This window comes from Diceros bicornis, chromosome 11, assembly GCF_020826845.1.
Source record: "Diceros bicornis minor isolate mBicDic1 chromosome 11, mDicBic1.mat.cur, whole genome shotgun sequence".
Taxonomy (NCBI): Eukaryota; Metazoa; Chordata; class Mammalia; order Perissodactyla; family Rhinocerotidae; genus Diceros; species Diceros bicornis.
The window spans coordinates 62,455,070-62,480,857 of NC_080750.1; the positions used below are offsets into that span (position 1 = coordinate 62,455,070).

At 46.1% G+C, this 25,788-nt stretch overlaps 1 protein-coding gene across 7 annotated transcripts in view; it reads right to left on the minus strand.

Annotated features, from left to right (window-relative positions):
• Window positions 1-7,986: 7,986 nt before the first annotated feature.
• Window positions 7,987-25,788, minus strand: part of GATA4 (GATA binding protein 4) — a 79,677-nt gene continuing 61,875 nt past the window's right edge. For 4 of the 7 annotated variants that reach the window (XM_058550391.1, XM_058550393.1, XM_058550390.1 and 1 more), the window contains exons 3-7: window positions 18,829-18,998; window positions 17,650-17,775; window positions 12,797-12,884; window positions 11,094-11,242; window positions 9,597-9,870 (exon numbers count right to left, since the gene is read on the minus strand). In XM_058550391.1, the coding sequence (XP_058406374.1) occupies window positions 9,688-9,870; window positions 11,094-11,242; window positions 12,797-12,884; window positions 17,650-17,775; window positions 18,829-18,998 (716 nt within the window). In that variant the 3' untranslated portion in view covers window positions 9,597-9,687. Of the gene's footprint in view, window positions 9,871-11,093; window positions 11,243-12,796; window positions 12,885-17,649; window positions 17,776-18,828; window positions 18,999-25,788 lie in introns of all 7 variants that reach the window. The other 3 variants (XM_058550394.1, XM_058550396.1, XM_058550395.1) reach the window with 2 other exon arrangements.

Here is a 25,788-nt window from a genome sequence, read left to right on the forward strand (position 1 = left end):
TCAGACAAAGGCTAGCCTGTGAGTTGATTTTGCTCGGCCTCCAAGCCTAGTGAGGTAATTGTGAAAAGGAAACAGGTTGTCAAGAAATTCTCATTAAATTTTTAAAAGGTAGGTTCTTTTACTTTATATTAAGTGTGATTATTTGAATTTTTACCATGAGCAAATTTTGCTTTAAAAGTAATATTTGTCTATTAAATTTTTATCTCAAAGAATAAAGAGATGTAATAGTAGACTATTTAAAAATAACTATGTTCCTGTGTTGTTAGCTCTCCAAAGAGGATGGGGAGATGACACTTTCCAGGAAGTCAGCAGGGAAGTTTGGGGAAGTGCTGGAGCAGGTACTCCAAACACTGTCCAGGATAGCAGCACCCTGCACCCCAGCTGAGAGGACCCTGGGGAGGCCTTGGCCAGCACAGGGAGATAGGCCCAGCCCCTCCTCAGGTTGTGTACTGCTGATTGAGAGGGAGCAGTTCAGGTGGCCTGCTGTGAAGGGGCTAGGGCAGGAAGTGAGGAGAGGAGGGCTGGGAAAGCCTGGGGTACTGGTACCAGGGTCCTCAACCCTGGAGGCAGAGCGCATGAGGTTTGAGGGCATGGGGTTTCCAGCAGGGATCCCGCGAGAGCCTTCTGGTCTCTCTCTTTCTGTATCTGGCCTCTTCTGGAGAACAACATCCCCACCACAGGGTGCCCCCTGCTGTAGGATCAGGTGCACCCCACCAGTAGCTTCTGGAGCCCCCAGCTCCCCATTCTATAGACCCTGGCTGAGCTGGGAAGGAAGGCAGAGCCGCAATCCCTGCCTCACCTCTTGGAATGAATGCCTGGTGCCTAAGAGGACTATGCTGAGACCAAAGGGCTATGGAGTTGAGAAACCAAGTGACTCACCCCTTGATTCTGTTATTTCTAGTACTATTGTTTCTTGGGCACGTACTATGTGCAAGACACTGTTCTAAGCTCTTTACATATATTGCCTCATTTTTAGCTGTGGGAGACAAGCAAGTCACGGTATCTCTAAATCTATTCATGTGTTAAGTGGGATATCTATTCCATGGTGTTGTTATAGAAATATTATAAAGCAGGGCTTCGCAAACTTTAATGTGCACGTGAATGGCTTGGGAATCTTGTTTAAACGCAGATTCTGACTCAGGTTTGGTAGCAAAGCCTGAGATTTTGCCTTTCCAACAAGCTCCCCACTGATACTGCTGTTGCTGCTGGTCCAGGGACTACACTTAGAGCAGCAAGTGCTTGGCAGTTGGTAGGCACTCAATAAATATTCTTTGGATGAATGATCAAATGAGATATTAGATATGAAATACTCATAAACTGTAAAGTGCTGTGCAAGTGTATGTAATCATTCTAAGACATGAGGCTGGGGAGTCTGCCTGGAAAAGGGCAAGCTCCTAGAAGAGAAACTCTGTAGAACAGCAGTGAAGAACACTCTTCCTGCCTCAGACAACCTGGGTCCATATCCCACCACTCAGAGGGCAGAGCTTAGGCAAGTAATTTAACCTTTCTGTACCACAGTTTCTTCATCTGTAAAATGGACTGAAAGGCCTACCTCACTGGGCTACTGTGGGATTCACTGAGATGATTCACATAAATCTCGTGGCACTGGGCCTGGCATATATATAGCTCAGTATATTTTGGTTACTATTATTTGCCTCTTGGGTTGGGGGCAGCCCCAAAGCCCACAGGAGCCTGGGCCTCAGCACTGTGGGGGTCAGTGGCCAGCTTTCTAAGGGCCCTGGAGCCAAATCCTCCCTCTTCCTTTGTGGCCCTGATTTCTCCAACAGGGTTCAAGTTATAATGCACATGAAAATCGATTACAGTACAGCCGCCTGGAAGACAGCAAGAAAGGAAGTGAAGGACAGAGCAGGAGCATCCGGTGAGGAATCAAATTGCTGATGGAAGCATGTGGGGAACCACACTGAGGAGGTTTCGTATGTTTCTAGAGGCACCTGGGGAGCTCAGAGGGCTGAGAGTGAGCTCCTGGGCTATTCTGGTTGCCCCTCTTTTGAGCATGTGACATGGACAGTAAGCCCTATTTCCCGGTGGTTCTAGGTCCTTTTTTCATCATGTCTAAATTGGGAGAATTTGGAACCAAGGATTCTCCCCAAATTCTAGGAAGACGTTGAGAAACCTCATTTTAGAGTGGGACCTAGACCCAGGCTGTGGGGGCTTTCAGCTTTTAGGTTTCCACTTTTTAGGAGAGGCAGAGGTGGGGTGTAAAAGCCAAAATTCTGGAGTCCAATAGACGTGGTTTGAATCCTGATTTTGCACGTACTAGTTTTGTGACCTTCAGTGAGTTTCTTAAAAATCCATGGACCACATCTTCTTTATGTGCAAAACATGCTTGTGAGGATATATAAATGTTTTATGTGGATAGATGAAGCTGCTTGCAGCGTCTGACGTGCAGTAGTGCTCAATAAGTAGTAGGTACTTATTTCAGCAGAATTTCTGGGCTGATCTCAGATTGCTTGAAAATCAGGCTGTTACATTCTGGAGGCCACAAGGGAGAATGCCGGCGCCCCCACATGGTGAGTACATTAACTGCAAGGACAGTGCCTTCGTGCCAATCTCAGGGCCTCCCCTAGTGAGGGTAAGTGCTGTTCTTCCTCACGCCAACTCTGTGGCCTTGGGCAAGTTCCCTTGATGATGGTGGGACAAGAGGATTTGGACCAAATGGTCTCTGAGACCTCTCATGATCTGTAAATGAGTCAGGCATGGTCTCCCAATCCAGGCGTCCTTTTTCCTAGTGGGGTTCAGTTTTCTTTCCCTTCCTTTGGATTCTCCCAGGCCAGCTATTGGAAACCTTACCAATACTAAGTTCCCCAAATCCTTAGCTGCTGTGTCCTGTAGCCCCATTTTACCCCCACAGACCCCAGACCCCTACCCTCCTGTAAGGAAGGGTCTACCAGGAATTCCTCAGCCCTGTCCTTGTGTGAACAGCTAGATTTTAGGCTGCAGGATCTCCGGGGTACCTAGAGCAACTCCAGGGGCCTTGACAGCTGCCCTGGGACTCTTCGATTGCTTGACTTCATACCTAAACAGGAAGGTTTATTCTGGGCCCAAATTGTCCCACCAAGTGTCAGGACTCCTAGGCGGAGCTGATCTGCGCACTTTGACCAACACAGCCTTGCAGCACTGGACTAAACCAGAGCCTGAGAGCAGGTGTTCTTAACCTGGGGTATAAGGAGAAGTTTCTAGAGTTCATAAAACCCCTAAAATGGTGAGTGGGTGTGCAAAATGTCAGGCTATGTGTACCTTTCTGGGAAAGTGGGCATGGCTTTTGTTACATTTTCAGAGAGGTCTGTGACCTCAAAGGTTAAAAAAACCACCGCCCCAAATTTCAGAAATCACTTACTTTGAGCATTCTCTATGCACGACCCTGTGGGAAGCCTCAGAGGTGTGTTCCGGTTTCATAACCTGCGGTCGCTCTCAAACCTCATCAGTGCAGCTGGGTAGTGAGGGAAGACACCAAGGTTGTTTGATGGATTTCAGAAAACACCCTCAGACTACAGCGTAGCGTGCTTTCCTCTTCAGTGTGCCAGCCATCGAAGACCTGAAAATGTCACTTCTGCTTCCTTTGCTGGGATTAGCTTCCAGAGCCTACAGACCATTCAGTAGCTCTTCACTGATGGAAAATTTCTATTCTTTGAAGGAGCTTTTAGAATCAAGACTGGTGACAAAAATTGGTCGGGTAATTGGTCTGATGTAATTCTGTTTGGGGCCCCAAACTAAATGTGGCTAAGAAGCAATAAGCCTGGTTCTCTTAAGCTGATATGATCAGGTTCTGGATAGTGTCTAAAGGGAGTCCCAACGTGTTTTTGCAATGGCTGCAACATTGGAATAAGTAGTTTCCAAGGTGGTTACTATGAGAGACAATGCTCATTTGGATGAGCATTTGGACGTAATCTTTTTAAACCTCTTAACTTGGGTCACAACAGAGGTACTGTTTTCCACTTGGAGAACATCCATCTGGAGTCTCCAGAAGGGAGACTTGGGGCCCCGAGGTTTCATCTTTACCAACAAGAGTGTGTAAGACTGAGAGAGAGGTGAGCCACTTTCCTCCAGTTTGTGTTTTCAGAGCTGCTGGTCCACAGTGGTGGATGCTAGATCTCATTCAGGGTGTCTCCGGAGAATAATTTCTTTATGTCTTTTCCTGGCTATCCTCACAGCATGACAGAGTACCAAAAAGGAAAGGGGATTTGTGCTCCTCATATGATACCAGACATGACAAGGATAATTTCAGATTACCTGAGCAATCATGACTGCTTAGAGCTCAAAGGAACCTTAAAGATCCCCTGGTTCCAAAACATTTTACAGATGAAGATGCTGAGGTCAAGAGCAGTTTGGTGAACGGCCCAAAGTCACACAGCTAGATGATGGCCAAACCTGGACCAGAATTCCAAGACCCAAGAATTCCTTGTTTCGGGCTCCTGGTGGACTCCCTCATTTTTTGAGGGAGCAGAAGCACGGGTGGATATGGATACAGAATCCATTCCAGGAAGTGTGTATATGACAGCAGTCCCCTCCTGGAGCTGCCAGGACCCAGAGATTCACCCAATAGGAACCCACAAGCCACTTTTAAATAGTCAAAAAAACCCGCAACATAACCATCCATCTAGTAGCCATACCAAGACTGCAAAGCAAACTAAATTGACTGTCTTGGCCTCAGGCAGGAACTCAATCAGCTTGGAGTATCAACTATCTGGTACCTGTTAGCAGTCATGTTTTTTTTCTTCTTTTTAAAATTGAGGTGTCATTTACATGCGTTATGTTTTTGATCTATGAAAAATCAGGAAAAGCCCAAATAATTATGTAGATAAAACAATTTCAAAACATGGGAACTATGGGGGTGGGTCGGGTAAAAGCGATCTGGCCGTGGTAAGGCTGGAAGCCACATTAAGGAAAGCTGCACCATGAACTATGAACTATGTATGTCATGATGTCACAGAGATGGGGAAAACAAGTTGACTTCCTGAAAGTGTTTCCAACCCATACTACTACAGCAATGCCGGGGCGAGTCTGAATAACCCAGCAACACCTTCACAGTGAAAAGCACATTAAATGGCATTACCCATCGCTTTGTTCAGCAGAGTACTGGTCCTAGGCCTATTTAGGATTCTGTTATTTTAGTCTTTTCTCACCACATCTGTCCCCCATCCCAGAGGGGACTCAAAAGTCCCTGATAATCAAGAACTCTAGAAATTAACAGTTGTTTTCAATTTTTTATTTTCTTGAGTTCTAAAGGAAAAGGACAGAGGAGGAATGATAAATCTAAATTTTTTACATCTCTAATTACAACCATTTCATTTGAGCAAATTCATCTTAAAGAAGAGGCAGCACAAGAGACTAGGGTATCTTCGTTGTGAGAGGGGTCTACTAGTATTGTTTACTAGTGTTGTCTGCTAGTGTTGAGCTTCTTCTGAATTAACTTTTTGTAATCAGAGATTCACTGATTAGAAACCTGCACCTGCCCAGTGATTACAACTGCAGGTGCACCTAATTAAAAACCTCTTATGAACCCAGTGTGAGGGTCACATGCTTGTTTCTCAGGTGACAGGGCCACCATACCTGTGGACAGAAGACAATCACAGGAGAGCAGGGAGGGGATGGAGTGTATGTATGTGGGGAGAGTTGGGGGATGATCTCATTTATCACCCTCTTTAAGTCTGTCTGAAGACCTCCCCACATAGGGCCCACAACCACTTGTACAGCCTGGGCCCAAGAACAGGCGCCTCGCAGGCTTTTTCTGACTCCTCTGTTCTTGCTAACCCAGGGCACAGCTGTGTGGTCACCTCTTTCTGTAAAACTAAAACCACCATCCCCTAGGCTTCAGCCAGAAGAGTGAGCTAACAATGCACAGATCAAAAGAAAACTGGACTTTGAAAAATTAGGTCTCTTTTAATGTCATCTTCACTTGGATTCTTTAGTTCTCCTCGTTATTGAATAGTTGTTTTGCATATGCCACTGCCACAGCTACTGGAGGGGAGATAAAAATCATGCTGGAGCCAGAGTGGTCCAGAACAGCAGTGCTCCCTGGGAGGCTACGGGGCAGAGGCCTCAGTAACTGAAATGAAAGCAACAGTGTCCAGGGGCAGAGAGACCTCAGGAGGACAGATGCCTGGATTCCACTTTCCAGGCTAAGCCTTGAAGCTTTGAGACTGGTCCTTGATTATGGGAGGATACGCTGTTACGGGATGATGGCATTTTTGTGTTCTACCTTCACGCAAGGCAAGGATGCAATCTGAAGAGTAGTTTCCAATGTCAGAAAATAATTAAAATACGAAAAACCAACCACCTCCACTCCAAAAGCAGCTTTCCAAATGGCTGTTCCGCATGCACTCAGTATCCAAGTCAGTATGTCAAGTTCTGGGGCAGCGGTCATTCAAATAACCTCCACCTCACCTCCATTTGGTGCACGTTCAGTGGATACAAACTTATTTTCACTACTGTCAACCCAAGCCAAACATAATCACAGCTAAATCTGCTATTACTTGCTCTCAAAGGCATTCAAAAGTCAGATATTAAGGATTAATGCTCTCCAACTCTTAAAAATGACTTGACCTGTGCTTCAGAAGATTTTGTCGTAGCAAGAGATGTGACTGTAAGGGAATCGGAGGGATTTCTTAATCCGGACACATGCACACTGGCTGCTTGACTCACCACATTAAGCCAGACATTTATTCTAATGACGCCATCATTGTTAGCCCCCTCAACCCCATCCTTCCGCCAGCTACTCCCCAACCCTTTGGGAATTGCATCCTTTAGAATATCCTGTTTGGTACTACTCAGCCTCCTCTGAGGATACTTTGCTTTGGGAAGGCAACCAAGTCTGGTGAGAAAGGAGGCTAAATCAAGCTAGAAGATACTACACCTAGGGTGAAGCACAAGTTATGACTATATAAGGAATGAGGTCAATCTTCTGGTATTGTATATAATTTTGTTCTGAAAGCCATTCCTAAAGGGAAGTGGCAAAAATTCAACCTTTTGAATCAGTACATCAGAAAACATGTACTTCCCAAGGCCAACATAAATCCTGGTAGGTTTTATTTTTGTTTTTAAATCTCTTTTATTACTCTTTGTTGCTAGAATTATCTGCTACTCATCTTCTGGATGGTAGCTACATTTAATAGGTTTGGGTATTCCTTAGCACATTTAAAAGCTTTTCTGATTTTACACAGAAGAATGATGGTTCAAGTTTTTTTTCTTACCTGCTCACTTATAACAGGGGTGCTGTGAAAGGTCAAAGGCCACCAGTTGCCCAGTGGGTTTGGCATAAGCCAGTTGAGAGAAGCAGGAAGCCACCATGAACAGTGCTGAGCGGGGGCGGATTTGCTTGTCTGGGTCCCATTCTACAGGTTCTGAGTCAGAGGGTGGCCTCCCACCCCCACCCCACTTTTAAGATGAAGCAGTTAAGCAATTTTGTAGCCTAAGAAGGTGAAGACAAAATGGATAAAGGAGAAGAAGCTTTCATCTCCTCTCCTGTTGGTATGGAGCATCACTTGCCCCTCTAGGGGCTTGTCTGGATCAAACCATATGAGAAGTGGAGGATGGCAAGAACAGCTCAGAGTGACCCTCCCGCACACATCTTAAATCAGGTGAGCTGGAGAGATCACTGCCCTGCAGCTCTGCCTCATGCTCCAGCCCCTGGTGTCCCCCAGGGGAGCTCAAAAATGGGTGACAACTGTTAGGACACAGGAGCTTTAGTTAACAGCTGGTTCAACCCTCTCCTGGGGAACCAAAGCCTAGAGGTTACCTGTCAAGGTTACAAACTAGTCAGTAGTAGGGCCCGGATGAGGGTTCTTTTCACTAGCCACCACCACATACAGAGGAAGTCTTGGCCAACTGCCAAAAATGAATGACGGGAGAAAATGATTTTAGATGCAGCCTGTGAGTGGATCAGCGAAGGAGCCCTGTGGCTCAAGATTGCCTTGCAAATGGCAGCTGTGAACCTCCCAGTAAAGACCTCAGAGGGAGAAGAAAAGGGAAAGAGGAGTACAGATAAATTTATTAGTTAAATACTGATTTTACAGCCATTTCACCTTAAGACAATGTTAACAGGTTTGTGGGTTAGGGAAGGTACATGAGGGCGGCCTTCATGGAAGAAAGCAATGTAAATGATTAAAACAGAATCTTGGTTTAAAGATATTCTCTGCTACAGTCAGTAGGATTGTAGTGGGGTGAGGCAGGCTGGGTGTTTGGGAGAAGGACGAGGTAAGGCCACGTCAGCTACAGCTCTGTTGACAACGAGGACACGGAAGGGGAGTCTTTGTGACCCCAGGGTCACAGGCAGAAACAGCAACGTGGAGAGGAGGAGAAGGCCAATTCTAGAACAGCACAGAGCTGGAGAGCCCTCAAGGCCCACCCTCAGTGTCTTCTCTAATTGGCTGTCATCTTTCTTTCCGTGAGTTTTGTTTTGTTGTGTTTGTTTCCTTTGAATTTATGTTGCAAAATCCCTAGCTTTTTGCCTGCTGGACAAAAGATTTCTGCTGGAGAAAGGACGCAGGTGCAGGCTCTATGCGACCCTTGGACGGACTTGGCCTGCTGTCTGACCAAGAGGCACATCTCCACAGAACAACATCAGCATGAGCAGGAGCCAAGTGCAAGCAAGCAGAATCCATGGAAAACCCCCTGCCACCCCACAGTGCTGGCCCCAGCCCTGTGGCCAGTGTCCACCAGACAGCCTCTCCAGAAGGATCTCAAGGCTTAGATGAATGTTTGTCAAACTTGCTTTAGCAGCAGAACCTTTTTTGTTCTTGTTCAGAACCCCCTGTGTGTGATGGGGTAGACGAAGGATCTGGGGGGCTGCTGTTTGGCTAAACTGCTGAACTCCTGTTTTGCTGAGGGAGAAATATGTTCAAGCTGAAGGCAGAGCTGAATCACTCAGAGCAGTGGAAGGGATTTTTATTTTCAGAGGCCTTGGGGGTGCAGAGAAGGAGCCAAAGGATGAGGCCGTTAGCCGAAGGAAGGAACTTGAGGGGAGGTGAAGTTGCCAAGGTGCCACTTGTTGAAGTCATAACATGTGGAGGGTGAAGTGGCCCTCTCCTCCATTTCCCCATGAAGCATTCAGTAACATCGGCGCTACACCCAGTGGTTTTGGAGTCAAGATTCAGGATTGAGGGATGCAGGGGTGTGCCAAGCCTGAAGGGGAGTGTTGGCCAAGGGCAGGAGCTGCCCGTGAAGGGGCCTGTCGCATCCAAATGCTCCTCAAACAGATGCCCTGGTTCAGGCTGGAGCAGGGGTCCCAGCGCCCTGCCCCCTCCACTCGCCCTCAGCACCCTGGTGCTGGGAACACCATGGAAAAGCCACCACCTTGGCCACAGTGGTGGAAAGGTAGGGGAGAAGGACATCTCATCTCTTGTCGGGGGCAGGGCAGGGCAGGACAGGACAGAAAACAAGAAAGAAATCTCTAACTCCACGGAAGGGAATTAAGTGTGCTCGTAGTGAAGGGTGGGCTCTTCCCAATCAGAGTCTGGGCTCTTTCAGTTCCCCACCTTGGAAAGGTATCCGATAAAATCCAACACCCACCTCCCCTAACCAAATCGTCGACTTCAAGTTTCTTCCCAGTTGTTCTTCTGGAGTCATTCCCAGACAGAGCAGGCTGGCCCCGGGGAGCCCCGAGCCTCCTCTCTGCTGTCCTCCAAGTCCCAAGTCTGTGCAGGAATCTGAGGAGGGAAGGAGGTGACATTACGCAGTGATTATGTCCCCGTGACTGTCAGCCAAGGCCAGGCTGTTCCAAGGGTCCTGCTTGGAGCTGGCCTGCGGTGACTGGCTGACAGAAGACGCGTAGCCTTGTGGGGAGAGCTTCAGGGCTGAGAGGACCGGGTGGATGGAGGGCCCGTGGCCAGACATCGCACTGACCGAGAACGTCTGAAAGCAAAAAGCGCAAGATGAGGTCAATGGAATCACTCCTGAGGGCTCTGGGGGGGAGGTCTGGGCTGGAGAGGGGAGCCCCAAAATGCAGATGTCCCCAGGCTGGCTCCCACCCCTAGGAAAGGGATGAGAGGAGAGGGCCAAAGGACAAGGGCAAGACAAGGGACCAAGCAGCACTTCTCTCTGTTTTTCCTAACGCCTGTGCTATGGGATGCAGAAGGTCTGCGTGATTCATCAGCTGCTTCTGGGCACTGTGACCCAGTAGGTTTGTGAATATTCTGGTTTCTCACAAAGCTCTGATAGTTACGTGAGACATTTTCTACAATCTTATCACCATCAGATCTCCACTTTCAAACAGAAGCCATCCTCCACACCCAGAAGGGGCTCCTGGCTCTCCTGGTTCTGGGGGACCAGCTTCTCTTCACCCTGACAGTAAAAAGCTTGTTAGGACACAGCCTCCCTCAAGTATAGGTGGAGACGAGATCAGAGTTAATGGGAGACGGTGGCCAAACTTGGGAGCATCCTGATCCCAAACGAGGGGAACCGCAGTGGGAAGGCGGTGGAGGAGCAGGGATGCCATCACATGCAAGAGGGAAATGAGGGCGCTGCTGGCCCATCTTCTGGACACACGTAAGAAGCTGGACCTGTAGCTGACAGTCATTAAAACGGCATCCTGCCTGGGACCTCCTCACCAACCCCAACCCACCCGCCCTGCCCTCTGCAGGTTGCCCAAACCAGAAGGGTCCTCCTCCTCCCCTTCCTCCTGTTAAAATCTACCCATCCTCCAAGGCCAAGGTCAAACCATCCCTCACTTAGGAGACAGACTAGCCTACAAAGCACCCCCTCGCCTCCTACAGCCCCCTACAGTTGTACCACCCTCCCCTAACGCAGTCTGATTCAGGTTGTAGTTGTATGTCATACTGTGTGCCAGTCCCAGAGTCCCCTCTCCTTGTCTCCAAAGGTCCTGGCATAGAGGAGCTGCTAAACATTTGTGTATCACAACTGTGTGTCCAAATCTTGGTAGCTTGATCAGATGTGCTGAAATACATCCTCATGCAGACAGCCCCTAGCCCGGGCGGGGTTCTGAGGACACCAAGCAGCTCCCACTGGCCAGCTGCTGGGGCCTGGCTGAAGCTCGTGCTCCAGTGCTGACCTGGCCACCTGGTCCTCTGGAGGCTACTTCCCCTCGAGGAGTGCTGCCTTCCCAGCCAGGGGCGTACCTGGGACATGGAGCTGCTGTGCCCATAGTGGGACGACAGCCCGGGCTCTGTCTTGATGGGGCGCATCTCTTCACTGCTGCTGGTGGCCGCGTTGCTGGAGTTGCTGGAAGCGCTGCTGGTGGGAGGAAGGCTCTCACTGCCCGAGGGACCTGGAACAAGGCAGAGTCAGGACACCCAGACCAGAGGCAGGGACAAACGGATGGCGGTCCTTTGAGACAGCCAGGGTAGGTCCGCACTAATGGCTTTTTACATTTGCTGGAGAGAGAAGCAGAGGTCCTTCATCACTGCAGGGCAATGGTTCTCAAAATGGGGCAGAAGGATTGGAATTTCAAGGGAATTTTTTCAAATGACAGGCTCACCACCCCTTATCCCAAACCCTGGAGGCCACGTGTGTTTCAGGAGGCCACATGTGTTTTGGATTTTAAAAGGGCAAACACTATAGATTATAGAATATCTCCAGTGGGCTCTGGGAAAACACCCCATAATTAAATACATTAATAGCTCCACAGCAAAACATGTGACTATTCACACATGGGATAACCGCCTGTGTTGGTTTAGATTAGGTTTTGCTGCCAAATCTAGCTCCCTGGATTTGGAATTTCCGATAGGGGATCGTACACCTGCCCCAAATGCCAGCTCTCCCCGTGACTGCAGCAGGTAAGGAGATGAGGTATCCAGGGGAATGTGCTGTACTGATATACAGTGTCAGTGGTCACACAGCAAGAAAGGCTGAGGACCACTGCTGTGAGACACTGAAAATTCTAAGAAGACAGGACTGCCAGAAGGGGTAAGCCATTGTTGAATCTGGAAAAGGAGAACTTTGGTCATGTTCTTGGTAGTTCTCAGAAAGGGGACATTTATCTGACTTTGTCATGCCTTTGATTAGAAGATAAACTTTCCATCAGATCAGCCAATTTATTTTCTCTGTGACCACAGCATTTCCCAGTGAAATCTTTGATTTGATAGCAGTACTGAGGAGTATGCACTCTTGATAGGGGACATAAGCAGTCCTCATTCTTAATCTAGAAATTGAGAAGGCAGAGTGGTATACTGAACAGAGTATGGACCCTGAAGTGTAAAAACCTGGGTTTTAATTCTAGATCTACCCATTCACAGCTGTACGGCTCTGGTTAAGTCACTGCCCTCTCTAAGCCTCAGTTTGCTCATTAGTAAAATGGGGATAATAAATGGGGTCTCATGGGTGTCTTTGAGGATCAGTGAGATAGTGTTTGTAAAGGAGCTTTCTAAAGTACAAAGTACAATATTTTGTTAGTAATACGTTGGCTTGCAAATCAATCTGTGTGAACATGACTCATGGACCCTGTCCTCCTAGACCTCAGTTAGCCCAAAGAGAATAGAAAGGAATTGAGTTCTTAAGTGGCTGCAGCACCTACAATGGAGGGACAGCATAATGTTCCTTTTTCCTTCAGGTCCTTGACCGGTCCAGCTGGCCCACTGCAGCCTTTGCAACTGGCAATAATTAGGCCACAACTTGAGTTGAGCCTGCTTCAAAAGCTCCCAATATGTTCCATGCGATGTTGCTTTTTTACTGGGTTATTCATTCTGTCGTGAAAAGCTAGGGATGGAAGATGCTATCATTACCCTTCGGCAGCCTGGGCTGGCCCACCTCACTAACACATGATCTTCACACACTCCGAGGGCTACTGAGTTATTCCTATAATTACACACAGATCTTTTCTCACCTGCTGGTGTCTTAGATTTATTAAGGTTCTTGGGCTTCCGTTTTCTGGTCTGAATCCCCTCTTTCCGCATCGCAAGAGGCCTGGGGACCTAGAGGGTCACAAGTCGATATATATGGTTTTCCATTTGTATATGATCTGATACAGTATTTAAACACACAGTGTGAGAAGGCAACATCTAAGCAATTCCTCTGAACCTTGGGGCTGAGACTAAGTGAATCAGCCCCTGGAACTCCTGCTAAGACAGAAATCGATTCTAGTCAAAAAAATGATTGAGCACCTATATTAAATGCTGGGTATTATACTAGACCCTGGAGAAACAGAGGCTTAAAGACACAGTGCCTTCCCTCCAGACTTTCACAGTTTATTGGGAAAGACAGACCAATAGAGAACAACCAGACTCATAGGTGAAGCGGAAGAACAGAGAAGAAACACTGTTCTGTCCTGCATTGGGAAGAGGGGAAGTGGCCCATGAGCACAACTAAGAAGACTTCGCTGGGGAGGTGATGCCTGAGTCGTGGGACGTTGTCAAGCAGACACGGGGCAGGCATTTCAGGCAGCAAGAACAGTATGTGCCAAGGCCTTTAATTTATCAGCCACACCAGGACACTGTGAAAGTAAAAAGGGGTGCCACTAATAATTATGCCAAGAAAACAGGCATAAACTGGGACAGTCTCAGAGAGTCAAGATATAAAGTCGCTCCACTTAGAGCAGCTCTGCACTGCACTGAGTCTGGCTGGAGCAAACGGTGGTGTTTCTGTGGGTGGTGGGGAGCAGCAAGAGAGTATGCTGGAGAGATTGCCCTGCGGGCAGGCCCTGAGATAACTGTCCGTGGACAATACTTTTATCACATCTGACTTACAAGTGGGTGATTGTCAAGCGTCATGCTCTTAAGCCGTTCACAGATGCCTAATAAGTGTCTGGGGAGCAGGCCTACAGGGTCCTCTTTCTCCTGTTTTTAAATGTTGTGCCTTCCCCACATCTGGTTTCTTTTAGGCCTGGCCAACCAAATCTTTTAGCCCTGGTCTGTGCTTGTTTCCCATATGGGACTAATAAAGGCCACACCTGCAAAGACTGAAAGAAAAGCAATTACTACTTCAGAGACGTGAACATGGAATTGTTAAGAGAGAAGCATACGTGAACCTGAACTTGCCTTCCAGTCACCCGAGAGTCAGATGAGACAGCATTCCCACCTTTAGTGGTAAGTGTCCTCTCCTCCTCCCACCGCCTCCCTCCCCTACCTCACATCGGGCCCTCTTGAAGCCCATCTTGACTTCAGAAGAATCTTTCTGTCCTGTTTACCCCCATCCACCTCAGTACTTTTTAAAAAAAATTGTGGTAAAATACACATAACGTAAAATTTACCATCCTAACCATTTTTAAGTGCACAGTTCAGTAATGTTAAGCACATTCACACTGTTGTGCAACTATCACCACCATCCATCTCTAGAATACTTTTCACCTTGCAAAACTGAAACTCTGTCCCCATTAAATACTAATCCCCATTCTCTCCTTCCCCCAGCCCCTGGCAACCACTATTCTACTTTCTGTCTCTATGAATTTGACTACTTTAGGTTCCTCATATAAGTGGAATCATATAGTATTTGTCCTTTTGTGACCGGCAACTTTCACTTAGCATAATGTCTTCAAGGTTCATCCATGTTGCAGCATGTGTCAGAATTTCCTTACTTTTACAGGTTGAGTAATATTCCATTGTATGGATATACCACATTTTGCTTATGCATCCATCCAGCAATGGACATTTGGGCTGCTTCCACCTTTTGGTTATTGTGAATCATGCTGCTATGAACATGGATATGCAAATATCTGTTCAAGACCCTGCTTTCAATTCTCTTTGGATATATACCCAGAAGTAGGATTGCTGAACCATATAATAATTCTATTTTTAATTTTTTGAGGACACAGTCTTTTTAATAGCTGCATAACATTCGTCTATTGGTTTCTTTCACTATTCCCCTACTGAAGAACAACAATTTCTTTAACCATTTTCCTCATGAAGGTTTTTTTCTCCGTTTTCACTATTACAGTGATTCATCAAACATCCTTGTATACACTTCTTGCAGAAAGAAGTGTATTTTCTTATGAATGTTCTTAACTATATTTTTAGCCATTTTTCTTGTTCATTATAACAAGAAAACATGAAAAGATGCATGAGATTAATAACAACCCCTCCCAACCCAGTACCATCAATCCTGTCCCCATGAGGCAATTGCAATAACAGCCTGTTATGTTTCTTACATTTTTTAAAATTCTCAAATATGTGTGTACATATACATATCTATACATGTATCTACATGTGTATTCATCCATCCATCTGTCCATCTATCCATCTATATCTGTGTGTGTGTGTAATGCACCCTCACCCCCATGGTATGGGGTCATACTATGTATATTACTTTGCAATGTGCTTTTTCATTACTCCAGGTCAAGATACAGGGCTCTAACTTATTATTTTTTAATTTATGCAATAGTCTACATTATAGGATGTGCCATAATTTATTCAGCAATTCCTGTATGAAGCTTTAAGATAGTTTCTAATTTTTGCCACTAAAAACACTGCAGCAATAAAGTTTTAATCATTATATACTGATTCTTTTATTATTTTATAGGCTAGTTTCCCAAAAGTAGAGCTACTAAATCAAAAGATATGTGTGTTTTTAACCTTAATAAGTACTGCTAGGTTAATTTCCTGCAGTAATTCACATACAAATGAACAATATATGAGAGTATCTATTTCCCCAAATCCATACTAGCACTACATATTATCACACATTTTAATTTTTGCCAAACATATGGGCAAAACAGGGAATCTCAAGGTTGTTTTAATTTACATTTCTCTGGTTTTTAGTGAGGTCCAGCATCTCGGCACATGTTCAATGGCTATCTGGGCTTCTTCTGTGAGTAGTCTGTTCACATCTTTTGCCGGTTTGGGGAAATAAGGGGAAGACTGTCATTTTCTTCTTATTCTATAGGATCTCCTTGTTTTTGTTTGCTTGTTTTGTTTTAGTTTAACTTATATTTGAATAAGTAAGACATGCACATGGACCATCTAAAAGGTACAAAGGGGGTACACAGTGAGAAAAGTATCCCTCCACCTCCCCTACTCCTTTCCCTAGAGGTAACCCATGCCACCCATTTCTTATGTATCCTTCCAGAGGTGCTCTATGTATATAGTATAAGCAACTACATATAAATTATGTTCTCCTTCTTTGTTTATAAAAAGGGCACCATAGTCTGTACAATGTTCTGCACCAACATTTTTTTTTGTTTTTTTTTAGCACTATGTAATGGAGATTGTTCCAAATTAGAACATAAAGAGCTTTGTAGAAGCTCTCTGTATTCTTGAAATATTAACCCTTTTTCTGATATATGTATGTGTATTAGTTTTTCCTTTCCTTAGGTATCTTTTTCATATACTAATATTAAATGTATAACATATACTAATACTAATATTAAATACTGTACAACCAAATATCTCTAACTTTTCTTTTATGGCTTAAGAGTTTTGAAAACTTGCTTAAGAAGTTCTCCTCCCATCCCCAAGGTTGTATAAATACTCTCTTCTACATTTTTTTCTAGTATTTTTATTGTCCCTATTTAAAGATGTTTTACATTTCATATCTTTAATTCACCTAAGTTTACTTTTTAATTTTTATTTTTGTGAGGAAGATTGGCCCTGAGTTAACATCCATTGCCAACCTTCCTCTTTTTGCCTGAGGAAGATGGTCCCTGAGCTAACATCTGTGCCAATCTTCCTCTACCTTGTATAGGGGATGCCACCACAGCACGGCTTGATGAGCAGTGCACAGGTCAGCACCCGGGATCCGAACCTGCGAACCCCGGGTAGCTGAAGCAGAATGCGTGACCCCAACCACTACACCACCAGGCTGGCCCCTCACCCAAGTTTATTTTTGTTTTTGCTAGGAGGTGTTTTCCAGATTATGTCAATACAATTATTCTTAAACAAACTATCCTTTATCCATCGAATTGTTACTTTTGTTATATATCATACTACTATAGATACAGACTATTTCTGAGTCTCCCTATCTGTAAAGTAGAAATTAGACTTATACAATGTTAAAGATGGAAGTGAGCAGCAATGTCTCTGCCATGGTCTGAATGTTTGTGTCCCCCCCAAATTCATATGTTCAGAAACCTAGCCCCCCAAGGTGATGGTATTAGGAGGTGGGGCCTTTGGGAGGTGATTGGGTCATGAGGACACAGCCCTCATGATTGGGATTAACGTTCCTATAATAGCTGACAGAGCTCCCTTGCCCCTTCTTCCACGTGAGGATACGAGAAGTCTGCAGTCCAGAAGAGAGCCCTCACTCGACCACGCTGGCACCCTTATCTCAGACTTCTAGCCCCTAGAACTGTGGAAATAAAGTCTGTTGTTTATAAGGCACCCGGTCTGTGGTATTCTGTTACAGCAGCCCAAACGGATTAATACAGTCTTTAAGGTTCCTTCCAAATCTAAGTATGTATGTTTGTTAGGGAGGAAAACATTGGGCTGGCCCCCTGGCCTAGTGGTTAAGTTCAGTACACTCAGCTTTGGTGGCCCAGGTTTGGTTCCTGGGCATGGACCTACACCACTCATCAAGCCATGCTGTGGTGGCAACCCACATACAAAATAGAGAAAGACTGGCACAGATTTTAGCTCCGGGCAAATCTTCCTCAGCAAAAAATAATAATAATAATAATAAAATAAAGAAGAAGAAGGAAAACATGAATTATAGTCTGAAGGAGGAAGACAAGTGACAACCAAGTAATGAGAATGAAAGAGCATGGATGCTGGTCAAGATGGTTGCCCGGCCTGGGGTGGTGGGACTACTTACACCATGGAGCTTCATGTAGAGGCCGCAGGCATTGCACACGGGCTCACCCTCGGCGTTGCGGCGCCACAGCGTGGTGGTGGTGGTCTGGCAGTTGGCACAAGAGAGGCCCACTCGGCGAGAGGCGGACTGCAACAAGGAGACAAAGCCTTCAAATCCAAGTAAAAGGCAGGTGCTGCTGCTGCTCCTTCACAGGGAGTGCGTGGGGCCGGGCCCTCTCTGGATGGGTGGCAGGAGGAGGCCACAACAGCCCTGTGTGAGAATCTCAGAGCAGCCACAGCCAGATTCCCCCTTTACCTAAGCCACTCTGGGGGTGTGAATGAGAACAAGAACTTCTACTCCAGGAGAACAAGAGTGAATTCTGGTCCTAACTGTGGCATTATTAGCCATTTGATGTCAGACGAAAAGCCCAGTAAGCACTGGGCACTCTAGGCAGAAAAACTTCTCTGAAAAGAATTAATGTGGGTGTCAGGTGCCAGGCATGGGTAGTGGGTGAGGAATTATTTTCTCTAAGCGTCATCAAAGACTGGACGGGGCTTGGTACCTCAAGAAAGGGAAGCCTCAGGGTTTATCCCCTCTGTTCCTCCCTCCCTAATAAACATGAAAGCTAGTTCATTTTGGTCAAAATCAAATTATAGTAGAAAAGACCACGGAACCAAGAGCCAAAAACTGAGCTCCAAGCTCTTCCTCAGCCACAGGGCCCACCACTGCTTAATCTCCCTGAGTTTCAGGTTTTATCAGCTGAAAACAGGGTAAGTAACAATATATATCAAAGGAAGACTTAACCTTCCTCAGGGGGCTGATGTGAACACAGGAGACGTACAAGACGATGCTGGATGGGGACGCAAGAAGTCTGGACTCTGGTCCCGGGGGAGACTCGGTATCTATTTGACTTTAGGCAAAGGCCATTAGCTTTTCTAAGCCTCACTCTTCACTTCTGCATAATTAAGGGGTTGACCTAGATGGTCTGGAACATCCCTGTAGCTCAAGCTAACTCTAAAGGTGTAAGAAATTACTATGTTGCCCGCCCCACCCACCCACCCCCTCAACCCGCACCTTCTTTTAAAGATGACTTGAAGTTCAAAATTCAAAACCAGGGAATGTCCCACCCAGGTGGCAGCCCTGAAGCCAGGTGCCCTGGCCCCAGGCTGCTGGGCTCGGGCAGTCCAGGCACGTGCTTACCAGCCGGCGCTGGGGCTTGATGAGGGGCCGGTTGATCCCATTCATCTTGTGGTAGAGGCCGCAGGCATTGCACAGGTAGTGCCCTGTTCCGTCCCGCCTCCAGAGTGGGGTGGACATGGCCCCACAGTTGACACATTCTCTGCCTTCTGAGAAGTCATCAAACATATCTACTGGGCGAGAAAGAATACAGAGCATTAATTCTTTGTTTATGCTGAGAAATCTTACACAGAGAATCTAGAGACCAAAGAAATAATGCCCTTTCCTTGCAAGGAGTGAAAGATGTATCACCTTGGGCTGCCTCGCTCTCCCTCACTCTGACCTCAACCCCTGGGAGTCAGCTCAGAGGACTGTCATGGGAAATGGACGTTTCCATTTCCGGGCATCCCAGACACAGCAGGGCTCTCCCCGGTCATGAGAAAAGGAAGGGTCGGCAGCGGCCACCAGCAGCCTGGATTTTAGCCCTTATCTCTCCTTCAGAGCCGGCAGCCCTGAGGTTCTCACCTAACACTGAGTTCCACTCAGACCTTCTTTCTCTCTTTTTCCCCTTTCAAAATTGAGATTCGTTTTCCCTTTGAATAAAAATATAATAAATATTTACTTTGGGAAAATTAGAAAACACCAAAATGTGTAAAGAAAATATAAATCATATGTAATCCTATAACTCAAACATTTTGTTCTATTATATCCTTAACAAGACTTTATACTATATTGACATATATGTATTTTTTTGAGCATTAATTTTTTTAACTTTTCTTTTTTTTGTTATTGTGAAATTTTTGTTGTAATTATTGTTTATCAGTCATGATATAAGTGCATCCCTCCACCCCTTGTGCCCAGCCCCTACCCCCCCCGCCCCTGGTAACCACCAAACAGTTCTATCTGTCCGTGTGTTGGTTTATCTTCCACATATGAGTGAAATCATGCACTGTCTTTCTGGCTTATTTCACTTAACATAATACCCTCCAGGTCCATCCATGTTGTTGCAAATGGGACGATTTTGTCTATTTTTATGGCTGAGTAGTATTCCATGGTATATGTATACCACATCTTCTTTATCCAATCATCAGTTGAGGGACACTTGGATTGCTTCCATGTCTTGGCTATAGTGAACAATGCTGTGATGAACACAGGGGTGCATAAGCCTCTTTGGATTGTTGATTTCAGGTTCATTGGGTAGATACCCAGTAGTGGGATAGCTGGATCATAAGGTATTTCTATTTTTAATTTTTTGAGGAATCTCCATACTGTCTTCCATAGAGGCTGCACCAGTTTGCATTCCCACCAGCAGTGGATTAGGGTTCCCATTTCTCCACAGCCTCTCCAGCATTTGTTGCTTTTTGTCTTGGTGATTGTAGCCATTCTAACTATATTGACATATATTTTTGCCTAGTTGAGGTCAAGCTATAGAATTGAGCCTGTTTTTTCACTTAATACCAAAGCATTTTCCCACATTAAAAATTCTTCATTAACTCATTTTTAGCTCAGTGCAGTATCCCATCATATAAATGTGCCATCCTTTAACCATTATCATTGAACTTTTACTTAATCATTACTCAGTTTCTGATTTTTGTTTTGTAAATACTGCTCATTTTATACACAAATCTCAGCATTTCTGGTTATTCCTTAGGATACTCCCCTAGAAGTAGAATTACTGAACCAAAGGGACTATATTTTTTGAAAGCTTTTGAAATTTTCAAAGTGCCCTGCAAAAAAGGCTGCAGTTCATTTTTATCATTTCAATATATCCGTATGATATGCTGTATCATAGTTTGACATTTTTTCTTGCTTATTGGTACATAAAATAAAGGTGCATGTTATAAGCAATGGTGGCTTAGAGTTGCTCACACTTCCACAGGGAAGTTGCCATCATTTGTCTTTCTCCTGCACTCACTCACAACCCCTCCCTCCCCCAAACCTTCATCTCCCACGTCTATAGAATTTTACAGTTGACAGTTTCACTCATTTCCATTTCAGTTTCCCTGACAAAATAGGCTGGGCCAGTTTTCTCTTTCCCTGTGATCTATGTAAAGCCTGGCTCAGAACTTCCAGAAGTCTCTCTGACTCCGTGTACTCTGTTTCCTATTTTGAAAAATTTTTATAACTTTTCCAAATTTTCTGTCCCTAAATATAGCTACACGAGTGTCCAGATTGTTCTTGTCCTCCTACCAGAGGCAACAGTGGATTCTTCTGTAGTAAAGCGGGGAGATAACTGGAGAGGAGGGTTGTTAAGAGCTCTCCCTCCATCAGGACCCAGCCCTGGGGTTTAAGGTTGCACATTCTGCTAGGTTTGTGGCCCAGCTACCTGCTCTAAGGGAACGTGTATGATGGGGGGCCCTCCCCTCAACTCTGGGTACACAAACAGTCATTTGCACCTGCAAACAAGTAGCTGTGTGTCCACACCGAGTCAACAGTGTGCAGGTGTGAGGAGCTGTTTGCTCAGGCCAGGAGCTGAGCACACACCCGTCACAAGAGAAGCTATTTTTGCACCTGGGTCACACTAAGACAAGGTCACCTGCTTTCAGAGCCGCACATGAAATGGCGACTCCCATCCACAGTTTGCTTCCCCAAGCCAGGGGGAGGCCAGGAGTGAGCAACAACCTGCACGCCACCCTCAGCACCATCATCGCCACCTCCACCTCCAAGACCCTGTGCGGCCTTGCCCCGGGGTGGGTCAGCCCCGCTCCCTCTGCCCAGGCCTTCCCATGAGGGAACTGGAAAGGCCAGCGGAGTTCACAAAGGACCTTAGACCAAGGAGGGGCGCTCGCAACGTCATCATTTTGTTGGTTATTCACAGTAAACACTAGAGGGCACTACAGGTTCAAAATTGAACCAGGACACTGCATTCTCGGCTAAATCACGCTGGGAGGACTTATCAGATCATCTCTTCAGTCCAAACCCAGCGCAATCCTCGTATCCTAGATATTTGTTTTATTATGGAAAAATTTAAAAACACTCAAAAGTGGATGGAATATAAAAATGAACTCTTGTTTAATCATCATCCAGCTTCCAAAAATTTGTGGAAGATCTCGTCTCATGTGTATCTCCACCCTCTTTCCCCTGTCCTGTATTATTGAATAAAATCGCAAACATTCTATCATTTCATTCATAAATATTTCAGTATATAGCTCTCACAGATAAAGAGTTACACTCTTCTTTTAAAGATTAGCAAACCAGCTTCTTTGCTATGTTCTGATTTATCTAAAAAAGGAACCACAGGAAAAAGTCTGATAATCCATTCCACTTTTTTGGAGGAGGGATTCCCTTTTCTCTTCACACGTATTGCTTTATATGCAGGCACAGAGGCTACCCTAGCAATCCTAGGTCTCTGCTGGTGACTGACCATATGCTGCTTGAGAACCCAACGCAAAGGTTAGCCTTAGAAACTCCTTCTCACTTGCCTCACAGAATGGGTTACACACTCAAGTAACTATTTTACTGGCCAAGGAAAGGCGGTGGAGGTTGGCAAATATCTATTTGTCATCAATAAATATTTACCGAGCATCTGCTATTTAAGCATTCCAACAGATGTCACAGGAGCTAACAGAGTTACCCTCAGAATGCTAATGACCTAGTTGGGCAAAATGGGCCAGAATATCCGTAACAAGTAACAACACTACTCAATTCATTTTCAGAACATACCTTAACCAAGTTGGGGATCTGGGTGCCAGATACTTCTTGTCTAGGGTAGGAAGTGAGGAAGGCTGACCCAGATTGAAAGGTCAGCTGTTACAAATGCAACTAAAGGAAGAAGCTGGATGCGATATCAAGGCCATGTTTCCCGAAGGCGCACCGTCAGACACACCATGTCTCCCCACAACCCACTACACCCCCAAATCTGCAGAGGTTTCCATATTTTCTACCAGAAAATCTTGCCATCCAACCTATTCAATGGAATGTCATATAACTTTAAATGATTATTACAAAGACAATGTAACAATAGAGGAAAATGCTTACCCTGCATGTTAGAGGGAAAATGCAACACACAAAATGCCATATACACTGTGATGGGAGCCAAACCCACCAGGAAGGAGCTTTTGTTAGGCTAGTTAAATTGTGTGGACTTTTCTTTTTTAAAAACATCATTCTGTAATGTCATAATTGCCTATTTAAAAAAATCTGATAAATAAGAACAAAAAGAAAAAAAATTTTGATCACCTTAAGCAGTTCCAGTCCAGTATGTGGGCAGGGACTATCTTACTCTCTTACATCTGACGCACATATATTTTTTTCCCCCTTGGACTGAAGAAAGGAGAGAACGAAGTTCAAACGCTGCTGCTTAGCACCCACTCTGGGGGAAGTGGGAGGCGACAGGCTGTGAGCCCCAAAGCAGCATTAACATCTGGTGGCGTGAACCTTGGTAACCACCACCTCTTATTCCTTCATTAGAAATGCACTGGGTGGAACTTCCCGAGGACAAGTGGGCATCGGCCTAAAGCCAGTTTCTAAGCCTGATTTCTAACTTGGAAGGGCAGGGCTATGGCCTTGACTTATGAAAGCCACCCCCCCACCTCCCCCCAGTGCTGGGCATCTTGGGAACTGGTGCAGCCTCTTAGAAGGCGGTGGGAATCTAGTCTCGGAAGTGGGTCAGCATTACCCTGCATTCAGAGGAAAGACTTGTAATAATAGTTGTAAAGTACTTTGCAAATAAGAGGAAAAACTCACAACAATAGCTGTAAAGTGCTTTGCAAACACCAAATGAGATAACAATGATGGATTATTGTGAGGATTGCAGCCGTTGGGAGGGAGTGGGGAGGACCACGGACAAACCTTGGTGCTTGGTTATTTCGGGGGAGGGGATAGATAAAAGAGCTAGGAGATTTGGGAATCTGACCTTTTCTCAAACCACCAGGCAGTGCTCAGAATTATAAATTGTATGTCACTCTCAGACTTGGCCAAGCTTGAGATGTGCAGGCGGGGAACGAGCTGGCTGCAAGGTTGACAATGTATAGTTATGGAGTCTCAAAGCTGCTGCTCATGGGAAACGTTAATTAATGATTATTGTAGCAATCAAAAGCACAAAATGAATTGTGCCCTAACCCCAAGATTGGGGATCTAACTCCTTACTTCCATCCATGCCCCACTAAAAGAAAAAAAAAATTTAAAGGATGAAACAAAATTGAGCCTGATTTCTTAGGCATCCAATTTAGTATGGATATTCTCAGGAATTAAGGTAGATTACTCCCATCCAAGTGCCTGAAAGAAAAATGTGGACCAGGAGCTTGAAGGATCCCACCCCTGACTTCCCCACAATGAAAGCCAGGACTCTGCCGACCTCTCCCCTGACCTGCTCCATCCATCTTGGGGAACCCACCCACAAGCAGGGGTGAGCAAGTCAGGGCTGGGAGAAGGAAAGGCGGAAGAGGGGGGCAAGTAGGAGGAAGAAGGGAGAGGAATCAGAGGCCAGGGTCATGGTTGGCAACGCTTACCGGGCATTGCCCGAAAGCTGGATTTGTCTCCCGACCGCTGGAGAGAAAGCTCAGGCTGACGGCTGCTGCCCAGGGTGTGCCAGCCTGCTGGGCTGGTGCTGCAGAGCCTGGTTCTGCTCTGCTGCAGAGCTGCTCCCGCTGCCCCAGGTGTGCCAGCCTGCTGGGCCGGTGCTGCAGAGCCTGGTTCTGCTCTGCTGCAGAGCTGCCCTGCAGGCCTTCCCTCTTTTGAGCGGCTCCCACTCGCTAGGGAAAGCTGGGTCTTGAGCCAGAGCCCATGTTGGAGAGCCCCTCCTCTCTTTCATCCTCAGATCTGAGTCTGTCTGGTTTCAAGCCCTCCACTGTTTCAGGGAGTGGGGGCACTGGAGCCCAAACATTTGCCATGTGTCTGCTGTATTCACCCCTGTAACAGTGCTGGACATAGAGATATATTAGACAAAAATGGGGCAAAATCCCTGCCCAAAGTTGTGGTCTAGCTGGGGATATACAACACAAAACATGTAATTATATTAAATGTGACAAACTGCAATGGTGCCTGGTCTGTACCACAAGCCCCCACCCCTCCATCCCCAGCTGCACATTTTCAGCTGTCCTAGATCACTCTGCAATCTACTGTTGGAGGAAAGACACAAAAACACAATAGAAATTACCCATGCCCAGGGCAGCTATTAGATGCTACAAAATAGAGGCCAGAGGGGATCCAAGGCCTGGGCAACGAGAAGGGAGACCTACCTACCCAGAGACCTCCGCCAGAGCCAAAGGGGCTTCAGAAACAAAGTCCCCAGCCCCACCCGTATGTCCCTTGCTGAACCCCAGCCCCGAGTCCCATCCAAAGTTCACCAGAAATCATGCATGGATTTCCCGACAGGCCCGGATCTGTCCCTGGGGCTGGCGCCTGAGTCTGGGGCACGAGGAGCAAACAAATCCTGAGGTTTTTCTGGCAGCCCCGGAGCCTTCGGTCTTCTGGGCTTTGTCAGGCTTGGCCTGTGACAGCGGGCTGCTGAAGGGAGGGCAGACACAGCGCAAGCAGCGCCCAGGCTGGCGGGGATCAGAGCACCTATTTTGGAAGCTCTGCAGCTGCTGAACAGAAGTGGTTCCTGCCAGGCTGGGCCAGAGCTGCCCTGCGGATTCGGGGGCTCTGCTTCTGAGCGCCAACGAACAAAATGCTGCGGTTCACACAGGTTACCCGTTACATGCTGGGCCAGAGCTGCCCTGCGGATTCGGGGGCTCTGCTTCTGAGCGCCAACGAACAAAATGCTGCGGTTCACACAGGTTACCCGTTACATTCTGACTGCGCTTCTGTGAGGTGCGTAGCACTTAGAATGTTACAAACAAGGAAATGAGAATAATCTATATGAAACATTTAGCACACTACATTTCTTAATAGCCAGTAAATAATATGAGAGACCTTTAAACTTTTCTCCAGCTAAATATTGTAATCGTACTAGAAATAAATTTTCACCTTCACACACATACACGTGCGCGTGCGTGAAGAAAACACTGGCAGGGCCGGCCTGGTGGCGCAATGGTTAAGTGC